Below are 12,133 nucleotides of genomic sequence, written 5' to 3' on the forward strand. Positions count from 1 at the left end.
GAGACGTCTGTGGGGTCGTCGATGTAGTGGTGCAGCCTAGATGGTTCTGCTAACTTCCACTGTTCTCTCCATCTCGTCTTGACCCAGGTGGCCTTGGAAATATCAGCTGATGTTGTGCTGAGCAGCTCGTGGGCTTGCATGGCAAAGGGGCGCCTTGACTTTAGGCGCACGCGTCGCGGTGTTTCTGTGACGATCTTATGGAGGAGGTGGGATTCGCTGGTCTGTGCCTCTCGGGAGAGGGCCAGTGTGGCTGCTTCTCGTCTGATGTTTGCCGGGGTGATGCCAGCGAGGATGGGCAGTTGGTTAACTGGGGTCCCTCGCAGGCACCCGGAGACGGTCCGCAGGGCGCTGTTGAGGGCGACATCCAACTTCTTTACATGGGCGCTACGGCACCAAACTGGGGCACAGTACTCGGCGGCTGACAACACCAGGGCCAGCGTGGACATGTGCAGTGTCTTCGTCGTAGCTCCCCATGTGGTGCCGGCTAGCCGCCGTATTAGGGCGGCACGGCACTTGTCTTTGCCTTGGCACTGTGCAGGTGTTGTTTGAATGCCAGTAAATCGACTGAAGAAGAATAAAGTTTCAATGTTCATATTTAGCTTGAATGGAACAGACAACGCCAGAATAAAAACATCAACAATGATCTATTGTGACAATACAATCCATAAAACTAGTAATGGAGCAAGGAAATAACTAATTATTCACAACTCCTTACTTAATTTGGAACAGCAGTAATAAAGACAACTTTATTATAGCCTGTAATGAATCAAAAACAGTGTTTTAAACATACTGTATTTATTGTGTTTGATGCCAGTTTACTCATCATTTTTTTCCATTTAGACAACATTGAAAGCTTTAAGCCAGTCATTGCAGATGCTGTAGTAGGGTTTGGTGTTTTCTTCCCCAATCAAATTTGATTTCATGGCAGCACTTTAACAATGAGAGCCTCTTTATAGCAACTTTAAGCCATCACTTGAATGTAGGTCACATTTCTAACTTAAGTTATCAGCTTTGTAATGGGTTATTTGACTTTGATCACACCCACATAATCGTCTCCTCAATGTGTAATCCAAATATAGTTGGAGGCCAAAATGAGACGTACAAGAGAAAACAAAGAGGAGCTAGCGGTTGCTTCTGTGCCTAGTACACAAAAACAAGAGGATATTGCCAGATATATTAAGATTTTTGGTTTGTTTCATAAGAAATGTGCGACTTTAGCTCATGTTTTAAAATCCTATTTAACAACAGAACATTAAGTTGTTTCTTTTTGCTCAATGGTAGACGAGCATGCACTTTATAACACGGACGGGCAATTAATTGAACATTCGTGATGTTTCCTCGACTCTGTAAGTGTGCGCTCATTTTAAAGATAATGCACATCATTGTATACATAATACAGTGGAACCTCGATCTACAAATGTAATTGATTCTTGAACATGTTTTGTAAAAAGAATACTTTGTATAGTGAAACAAATTTCCCCATGAAAAAATTATGTAAACATGACAAGTTGGTTCCAGCCTGTACAAATTGAAAACAATATAAAGCATGACACAATACTGCAGGGTTTCCCGATTACATGTGTCCATGTGCACATAGCAAGTGATAGCGAAGCAATGGAAGAATGAAAAGTACCATACAGATACAGAGCAGAGAAATGTAACATGCCAGCAGACAGGAGCTTATTGGGTAGTGCATATTTGATGTCCTGACAGAGCTGCCAAAGATTCAAGTTTAGAAGACTTTCTTGCTCTATACTTGCTCTTTAAGTAATTCCCACCAAGTAGGATGGAGGGCAGGAATTTACTTTGACTGCGTAAAAATTAGTTGAAATAGGGAAAAATGACCAAGCCAAAAGTATAAAAGTATTTGTGTTTCAATGTACCGGTATGGAAATGTGTGTTGCATGACCCAATAATTTTTTCAAAGAGACCTTTGATTATTTGGGTTAAGCACCAAACTCCAAAATCAGTATTTTTTGTAAAAATTGTACATGCACTAGGTTTTATTTCTGGTAAAAAGTGGGTAATATGTCATCGTCATAGGGAAGGGCAGCGTATTTGCCTTGGAGCCCGTCTGTTACACAACCAGGAGGTTCGGAGTTTGAATCTTGGCTCCGACTAATGTTTGCATTTTCTCCCTGTACTCGCCATGGGTTTACTACATTAGGTGTGCAGTATTCCTGTTTTCTCCCATGTTCCAAAAACATGCATGGTAGGGTAATTGAATTGTCAATAGGTGTGAATAGTTATTTGTTCATACTGAATGTGTCTTGTGAGTGACGAGCAACCAGTTCAAGATGTACCCTACCACTCCATGACAGACAAGTATCATTTAAGCGGGCTGCAATTAGCCAACATTTTCCATACACAATGCTTAATGTATCAACAATCTTTTACTGTGCTGTTGTCAAGGCAAATTATTTGCCACTTGCCAAGATTTGAAATTGTATTTCTAGAAATTTCTCAAGTTTTAGTAGCTATTTGCTTATTTTTAGTCATTGACTAATCTTATTTTTTTAGCATGAATAATTAAATTGTATCTCTTCCAGTTTAAAAAACCTAAAATTTTGAAAATAACTATTAAAATAAGATATTTTGGTTAGAAATTGTGTTTAAATATTCTGCTAATTTCTAAATATACAAATCTTAATTTAGGATGTCTTATCATCAAGTAAAATTATCTGTCCATGCAGCTAGTTAATTTCATAAATGTTCAGTATTCTTTCCTAAAATCTAGTATTTTTATTCTATATTTTGATGTATCTTTTTTGCAGTGATACTGTGGGTGTGTCGTTTGGGTAATTGTGTGCATATACTGTATCTATGACATCTTGCAGCAATTGAGAATATCTGACCTGTGTGGTGGCACTGCAGTCACATTGGAAGACTAGATTTATGTTCGATTATTCGCCACTTATGATCGCCACCTGATTTTGAACTGAAGAAATCTGATTCCATGTGGGTTTTTTTCTGCTTACACTGCCAAGACTCATATACCAACTGGACCACGCGAGAGGAAAAACATAAACCAATAACTGAATTAGGTCACGTGAACCCTGTATTGTCAGCGTAGCCAGAGAAATCATTCACATCCACGCCTAAGGGCAATTTTGACCCTGTCCACACTACCAGCCTTCAAATACGATTTTCAGTCTGAACGTTTTGCTCTCTCAAATTGGATTTCAGAGCTCAGTTTGCATTACGTGCAACAGGAAACAAATGCCATGGAGGCGTAGAAGAGGGGCAGGGGCATAATAGAAGCATGCTAACAATTTTGATTAAGAACAACAACAGCACGGAAGCCATATAATGTTACTATGCAGTCTGTATTGCTTCAAGATTAATTCAACAGGGGTCGTAAACGTTTTTAATGAGTCTAACATACTTGTTTTCAAACTGTGTTTTAGTTTTCTGCCAGTCAGGCAAGTTTGGTGCTCTGCCAGTGACCTGACATCAATGCGTGGAAATTTGTGTGGATCCAAAGTTCAGATACATGAGGGTGACGTGATGTAAAAAAAAAAAAAAAAGTTGTCTTAGAAATTATTTGAGTTATAAACATAACTTGCAGTGCTTAAAAGGCAAAATTCAAAAGAGTGTTACCTGAAAGGAGCCACACAATAACAGAAAAAAAACGGAAAGCTGATATTGGAACCCAGAAGCTCAGCAGTGCTAACAACTGATCCACTGTGCTTCAGGATCTGTAAGTCTACTCTATAGGCACCATAATGAATTTGTTGATCGTGATGTTAAAAAGCAGGGAAAGAAGCTGCATTTATTGCTAAACATGGCTTTAATGTAATTAGCAATTGAAAGGTATTTACTGTATTTACATAATTCACACAACTTCAATGCTTGGTCACATACCCAGAAATATGTGGCTTTGCCCCATGCTAGGGCTGAGCGATTATGGTAACAATTTGATTTACGATTAATTATTTAACTACGAGTCTACTTTTCGGTCAACATGATCTTCACTGTAGCTAAAGTTGTCAAAACAACTGAAAATTAATTCCTTTTGGTTACAGACTGCTCGTGTTGTACTGTGGCGTTTGAGTTTGAAACGCTGCTGGATGGGACAGTGTCACATGGCTACTTCTTCTTTTGATGGTTTTCTGGCAGCCTTTGTTCTTTATGACACCTGGCTGCCTGTCATGTAACTATACAACCAGTAGTGTACTTAAAAGGGATGTTTTTTTTGGAGAAAGAGAAATACAAAGAAAACATTTGAAAAAAAAACGGACAACGTAGTTTTACGTCTGTCGGTAGCTCTAAATGTTGGTTTTGGTTATTTTTCGATAAATTGTCCAGCACTACCTCATGCATTTAAGAAATTTAAACAAAGTAATTGCCAGAAAAAAGTGCAATCTTGGAACAGACCGGTAACGTTATTGTGTGTTTCTATCTTCCGCAGGTCATTGACACACCTGACGGAAGACCTGGTGTGACGGGGACGTGTATGCTAATTATTAGCCAATCATAGTCGATCAGATTGGCAAAGTCTTTGCCGGTCGATAAAAGCTAGCTACGGTGAAATAAATGAATGATAGTCTGCATTTCTGTATGCAGAAGTGGACACAAATGAAATGTCATATTTTTATATGACAGCAGAGAACACTGAGTACAGTATAACCTCACAGTGGTTCATAATAAAAGAAACCAACATAGCCTATTGATATAAACAGGCGAAGGCCAGAAGGCAGATGGAACTGAAAAGTTGTGTCAATCAGACTTTTTCTGGCATCATACTGTGCCGTTAGTGCAGTTATGCCTCCCGTTGAGGTTAGCGGAGAGAGGAGGGTTCTCTGCTCCAGATTATGTGTCATTATAACCAAACCCGTCTGGTGATCAGTCATTGCGGTTGTGATGTCCTGCCATTAATGTATTTTGGGTTTTCGAGTATGCCTGTACTTCTCTCTCCTTTACAAGCCAACCACCTGGTATAAGCTCTGATAACCTTACTCTATATGCTAATAGGTAAACATACTGTCGATATTGGTTCTGTCCCCAAGAACAGAATGCATCTTTTAACTCAAAGAAGAATATGCCCTGTGACATGGTTTGTTTTTTATTCAGATTAATATTTTTTTCATATACAATCTTGTACATTGCATTGCGTTCACTGTGACTAATATATCCATCCGATTAGGGCAAACTTGGTTTAGTAGCTACAAAAAAGAGGAGTGAACTACCACTTTAGTAGTATAGGAGGTTTATTGATGAGGCGGTCATGTAAACTTGTAAGAAACTAGAAATGCATGGTCACAGATGACCACACTGTACCCCACTGGCCATCCTTTAATTATTGCTGTCAAATTGATAAGATATAAAACATATTGAGAGTGGTTGTAGTTTGCAGTGGCGGTTGCAGTTTATTGTGAGTTTATTTTACAGCTATGGAGATCTACAAGATAAATAATCTGCCAACTGTGCCAGCCTTGTTTCACCATTCACGGAACCATTTCCGCTTCAATGTACTGCAAGTGCATTAATGTTACTTTATTCACAGAAAGTGATGAAGAGGCAGTTAGGGTGTGTTGCAGGACCGAGCCATTTAGTTTATTTCCTATAGGAATTATATTTATCAGAATAACCAGCATGATAGTGCACTATATGAGGGAAATATAAAAGGTGTCTGTGTGGGCCAGTTAAAACAAAACTCAACAAGCCAAAATGATACAGACATTTGTCATTAACAGTAGACAGTAGGGATGTTCCGATGAGGTTTCTGATATCGATCATCCATGAGGGAGATTGTATAATGTATTTATGTTAAGTGCTATTGACAGTGTAACAATATCAACACAACATTGAAACTATTTTTTTATTCTTTTTGATTTCATTCAATTGTTTGAGCAAAACAGTTAATGGCACATAATAACAAAACAAAGGTAAAAACTACTATCTATCTACATCAGCAGGCATCATGACGTCTGCAAAAGACTGGCAGTTGTTGGTGGACCTTGAAAACCAGCTGAAGTTCCCCAGCCATATCGCAGTCACCACTCTGCGACCCGACATTGTCCTTGTGTCTGAGTCCACCCAACAAGCTGTGCTGCTGGAGTTGACAGTCCCATGGGAAGGTCGCCTGGAAGAAGCCTTTGAGAGGAAGCTCTCCAAGTATGCAGGACTGGTCAGCGACTGTCAACAGACTGGTTGGAGAGCAAGGTGTTTCCCTGTGGAGGTTGGATGCAGAGGATTTGCAGCCCGTTCCTTGGTCAGAGCCTTCAGCAGTTTGGGCATCGATGGAGAGAGAAAGAGGAGAGCCATCCGCAGTACCACCGAAGCGGCGGAAAGGGCCTCGAGATGGTTGTGGCTCAAAAGAGAAGATCCTTGGAGTCATGGTAGCTAGCTAGCCGTCTGGACACAAGCCGAGGGATTTGATCACCCCCGGTTGGGTCGCTTGGAGGAGGGCGTATGACCAGTTGAGAGACCCGAAACGCCCGGTGAATCCAAGAGGTCACTGAGGATGTGTCCAGACTAAGCATCAGTAGATGTATGTACACAGTTCTTCCGAAATCCAAAATACCTTAATAAGCCCTTAAAGTCCTCCTTGTGCAAGAAATTATTTCCAGAGTTTGTAAACATTGACAAAAACAAAGCAAAACTATTTTTGACAAAATAAAAATATCGACCTAATTACTCTAGAATCAATTAATGACTGATACTACCCTTATAAACACCATCAATTAATGGATTGATTCGCCCTCCTCCTACGTAACGTGTACTTACTGCAATAAGGCTAACACACCAACAGTCGTTATATTATCCTCTCTAGACTCTTATTAATCTACTTGTTAAATTTTCTGTTAAGAACTGCTTACTTTCTGCTGTAACGTGGTTCCGTCTACATTTTTAAAAAGTACACATCTATTTCTTGTGTGGTTTCAAGCGAGCTTAGCGGCTATTCTAGCTATAAGCAAGCTTGCTCCTGGCTTACTCTTTGTGTGAAACATGCTTAGCCTTGTCCTCCAGTGATAGTGTTACATGAAAGGGATGTAACGGTTAACAGTAAAAATGACAAATTGCAGTAAAAATTCAGACGGTCAGTTACACCGTTTAAATGTTTTAATTACCGGAAAAGCGTAATTTATTAATGCATTTTAGGCAACACTGCATACTTCCCGGAACGGAAGTCGCCGCATGCGCACCAGCACCGTTTTACTCGACAAAACATGGCGAAAAGCAACTACACGGATCTTGCTCCAGGAGATTTTCCCTCAGAGTAAACGGAGCCGAACGCTTCGTTGCACTTAATTTCCCTGGCTTCACTTACGGGGTGTAGAACCTCGGCGTGCGTTTAGGAGCGGACTGCTGTTAGATGGTGACTGTGACAGGTGTGGACAATATTGCAGACGGACGCATTTGTCCCGCACTTAAAGTATACAGCGAAAGAGAAAAATAATTGATGTTGCTTTCATCCTCTCAACACTGTGTCCTGCTGTGACTGAGAGTTAATGCTGTGAGGAAACATACAGCAGGCCACAACTTGTTTACTGGGATGCTCCCTCGTCCTTTATTTAACTGCTGAAGATTGTGTATTAGATGTGTGGGGTATCACTCCCGTTTTTTTTTTGGCCAATCTGCTGCACTGAACCTCATGGTGTTGTTGGAGAAATAAGCTTGTTTATTAGACTTTATCTGCATTAGCCAAACTATGTGTTTTATATTGATATCAACAAGTAAACACCATGTTTTTTACATTACCGTATTTTTCGGACCATTGGGCACACCTGGTTATACTGCGCACTGCCGATGAGCGGGTCTATTCAGGTCTATTTTCGGTTTTTGGAAAGTCGGACTAACACACCTGGAATATGCGATTGGAAACCAGATCTCTCAGGGGGGCGGGCGCGACAGGAGAAGACCCTGAGTATCGCGCATGCGCCAAGGCACGGAATACAACCCAGAAGCTTCACAAATTAAAAGAACAGAACATTTTGAAGTGCATTGATGGTAGAAACAAAGAAATGGAGATTTATTTAAGAAGGTAGCTAAAGAAATGTAAAATGTGGTTTTAATTCGGACTCCCGAACGAAATACGAATGAGATGAAAGATGATGAAGCAGGTATATTAAAGGAGAATAATAAAGCGAAAACAAACCTCTTCACGCTGCATTTGTGCATGCCAACTGATTAACTTTCTGCTCAACGTGCGAGATAGTCCAAAACAATAGCAACCTTCCTCTGGATATCAGTCGGGGCACAAACTGTCTTTTCCTTCGGATTTAAAACTCCTTCCATCAATCAACAGAGCATTGTGAATGAACTTAATTGAATAGTTTTGTTTCCATTATTTTCATTCGAAAATTCCTTTGAAAAAACTCTTCTGCATTGCATCATTGCATCCGACCTGCATCCGCCCTGATACATTCTTGGTAGTAGCGTCGTGTTTGTAGCGCAATCCAAGATCATTTATTGATGCTGTCTGCTATTTAACATCAACATAGCCATTAGAAACGTAATATTTCAAATTTGTGCCAATATTATTGCGGACATTACTTAAAACGAGTTGTAATGATCCGCAGATGGCTCGTGTGACGTTATAGGTCAACCGAAAAATGGAAATAGCGCACCCCAGTGTATGAGAAGCACATGGCGTATGACCAATAGTTGCATTAGAGATAGTGCATGGACACTTGGACTTCACACAAAGGTGTGAAAATACAAAAAAAAACAGTATTTGAGATATCAGACTAATTTAGTGCATGGAAACGTAGTGACTTAGCATCATGTAGGAGTATTGATAAGCGCTAAACAAGAAATATAAACCACAAACATAATAAAATGATTGCTTACTGTACAATGTCTGCTCTCACTGTGATGACAACTGATAGGATGTCCATATATCCCAGTTTAGATTAATAATTAATTAAAATCCATACAAAGTATTCTGTTGTAGTGTGTTTGTCTCCATCCCCGGGTATAAATTGAATTTCACAGATGAACGCCTTCTAGATTCTTAATTCTCCTAATATCCAGATGATAGTCATAATTTATAATTGAGAGTAACCTTGACGAGTAGAGACGCGATGCAGCGGTAGCAGAAACGGCAGAAACAAGACATCAATGCTGCATGAGTTTCTTCTTCTTCTTCTTTACAGTTTTATGGCAGTTTGCATCCATATATATTGCATTACTAACATTTTCAGTTTAATTTTACAATTACATCAAAGTCTCTCCTTGAGTCCAGTGCAGCATAAACTATAGTTAGCTCTCGGTTATCAATGCTAAAAATACTTCATCTGCGTTAGTGCTTATAATAAGAACATTATTAATATTTGGTTAGTATTCAGGTCACAAGATGTAAATAGAGTATTGTTTGTGGGTTTTGGATGGTTATTTAGAGAGTTTTGTGGGCAAAATAGAGAGCCCCTATAGACTCCATTGTTAGCAGACTTTTTATTTATTTATTTACAGAGTGCACCTTCAGCGCACTAAAAAGTGGGTTCTGCTGTAATTGCACTGCAGGACTGCTTCCAAAATGCCCAGAAAAAACACCACAAGTAGGAGCATGAGTATGCAGTAAATGAGTGGTGAAAGCCACATAAGACACGCAAAAACCTCATTTAAATATGGCTGTCTGCACCAGTTATTAATTGTACATGCAGTTTTAGTAGATCAAAAGCATCATGCCCACTAATAGTACATAGAATGTGATAGTTTGCACACGCTGTTTAGCTTTTGGCTCTTAGTTGATCAGGCCCTTAGGAGACAGTCTGTCATTCGGCCATTCAATAATTATTCTTCCGGTACCAACAAGGTTAAAAACATACAGTTCTCAGGCCGCACGGGCAACCATGGTATACAGTGTTTCTATTTAAGAAAGTGTAACAAAACAGATAAGTCTAAGAGTCACAGTTTCAACAGTCAGAAATATAATATAAAAAGCCCAAAATATTTTTAACTATATCATTTTTTTGACTTGAAGTTTTTGTTTAAAGGGGAACATTATCACCAGACCTATGTAAGCGTCAATATATACCTTGATGTTGCAGAAAAAAGACCATATATTTTTTTAACCGATTTCCGAACTCTAAATGGGTGAATTTTGGCGAATTAAATGCCTTTCTATTATTCGCTCTCGTAGCGATGACGTCACAATGTGACGTCACATCGGGAAGCAATCCGCCATTTTCTCAAACACATTACAAACACAGAGTCAAATCAGCTCTGTTATTTTCCGTTTTTTCGACTGTTTTCCTTACCTTGGAGACATCATGCCTCGTCGGTGTGTTGTCGGAGGGTGTAACGACACGAACAGGGACGGATTCAAGTTGCACCAGTGGCCCAAAGATGCGAAAGTGGCAAGAAATTGGACATTTGTTCCGCACACTTTACCGACGAAAGCTATGCTACGACAGAGATGGCAAGAATGTGTGGATATCCTGCGACACTCAAAGCAGATGCATTTCCAACGATAAAGTCAAAGAAATCTGCCGCCAGACCCCCAGGAAAAGAGAGCGGATGAGGGTATGTCTACAGAATATATTAATTGATGAAAACTGGGCTGTCTGCACTCTCAAAGTGCATGTTGTTGCCAAATGTATTTCATATGCTGTAAACCTTGTTCATAGTTGTTAGTTTCCTTTAATGCCAAACAAACACATGCCAATCGTTGGTTAGAAGGCGATCGCCGAATTTGTCCTCGCTTTCTCCCGTGTCGCTGGCTGTAGTGTCGTTTTCGTCGGTTTCGCTTGCATACGGTTCAAACCGATATGGCTCAATAGCTTCAGTTTCTTCTTCAATTTCGTTTTCGCTACCTGCCTCCACACTACAACCATCCGTTTCAATACATGCGTAATCTGTTGAATCGCTTAAGCCGCTAAAATCCGAGTCTGAATCCGAGCTAATGTCGCTATAAACTTGCTGTTCTATCTGCCATGTTTGTTTGTATCGGCATCACTATGTGACGTCACAGGAAAATGGACGGGTGTATATAACGATGGTTAAAATCAGGCACTTTGAAGCTTTTTTTAGGGATATTGCGTGATGGGTAAAATTTTGAAAAAAACTTCGAAAAATAAAATAAGCCACTGGGAACTGATTTTTAATGGTTTTAACCCTTCTGAAATTGTGATAATGTTCCCCTTTAAATAAAAGCTCAGCATTTTTTTTCTACAATGATCAAGAATCAATCAAGAAAGAAGGCTAAATAAAAGTAACTTTAAGTAAAATGTTTGCAAGGTTATGAATAAGTGAGCTTGAGTATATTTGTAGTCAACAAGTTTCTAATTGCCTTAGGTGCAATTAGTAGCCCTCGTTCTTGATCTCTCCTGAATAATGGTGGTATACTACTTTTATCGTATCTGCTTGTATTTGTCACAGAGAGACAGAGTTTTTAAAAACAGGTGATTTTAGGAAGGTCTCCAGGCTCTGGTTTCTTCTTAAGCCTTTTAGTTAGCCATAGCAGGCTGGATTGTATTGTTTTTATTGCAATGACCGGTGTTCACAATCCACTGTGTGGGAAATAGCTTGGCTCTGTACCGTACATGTACCATTAAACCCCTAATGTAGATACAATTTGGCTGCTTTTGAACATCATGGAGAAAATGTCCAATAAAATAAATATCCTCAGGTCTCATAATGCCACTGCCATAGTTGTGTGACCAAAAGCTGGGTCTTGTAGGTCCACAGAGCACCACAATGAACACTCCTAATCACTTTCAGCTGTGTGAGTGAGGCACACAAAAAGGGAATGCACTTACTGCTTGACAGATGATGGGGTATTTGATTCGATTGATGCCGCCAGCAAACACAGCGAAGGTCAAAGCTGTATGGAAACAGAAGTTGAGAAGTATATGCCATCCCTTCCGACTGATGCGGATTGCGCTGCCAAAAGAAAGAAAAAAGAAAAAAATGAGTAATCTCAATTAGTTAGTTTTTCAAACGTCACACAGTGTTTCTTCATTCTGTTTCTTGATGTAATTGAAATCACCCACTCTGTCAAAGTAAACAACAGGGATGCAACAATATGAACATTTTATATCATGGTTAACGTGGCCAATAATATACCGGTTATCATTTTTATCGCAGTATTGTTAAATGTGCTTAAATAGTAATCATATTATACGCATAATGAAATCTTTTGATTTGAAGTTGTTTTATTTCTTGCAACAACACATCATCAGTAGAG

The 12,133-nt window shown here is 39.6% G+C and overlaps 1 protein-coding gene across 4 annotated transcripts in view; it reads right to left on the reverse strand.

The window, feature by feature from the left end:
* Positions 1-12,133, reverse strand: part of adgra1b (adhesion G protein-coupled receptor A1b) — a 522,173-nt gene that overhangs the window by 39,863 nt on the left and 470,177 nt on the right. For all 4 annotated transcript variants that reach the window (XM_061962586.1, XM_061962578.1, XM_061962594.1 and 1 more), the window contains one exon: positions 11,706-11,829. In XM_061962586.1, the coding sequence (XP_061818570.1) occupies positions 11,706-11,829 (124 nt within the window). The remainder of the gene's footprint in view (positions 1-11,705; positions 11,830-12,133) is intronic.

The sequence above is a fragment of the Nerophis lumbriciformis genome, linkage group LG02 (genome assembly GCF_033978685.3).
Source record: "Nerophis lumbriciformis linkage group LG02, RoL_Nlum_v2.1, whole genome shotgun sequence".
In the NCBI taxonomy this organism is placed as follows: domain Eukaryota; kingdom Metazoa; phylum Chordata; class Actinopteri; order Syngnathiformes; family Syngnathidae; genus Nerophis; species Nerophis lumbriciformis.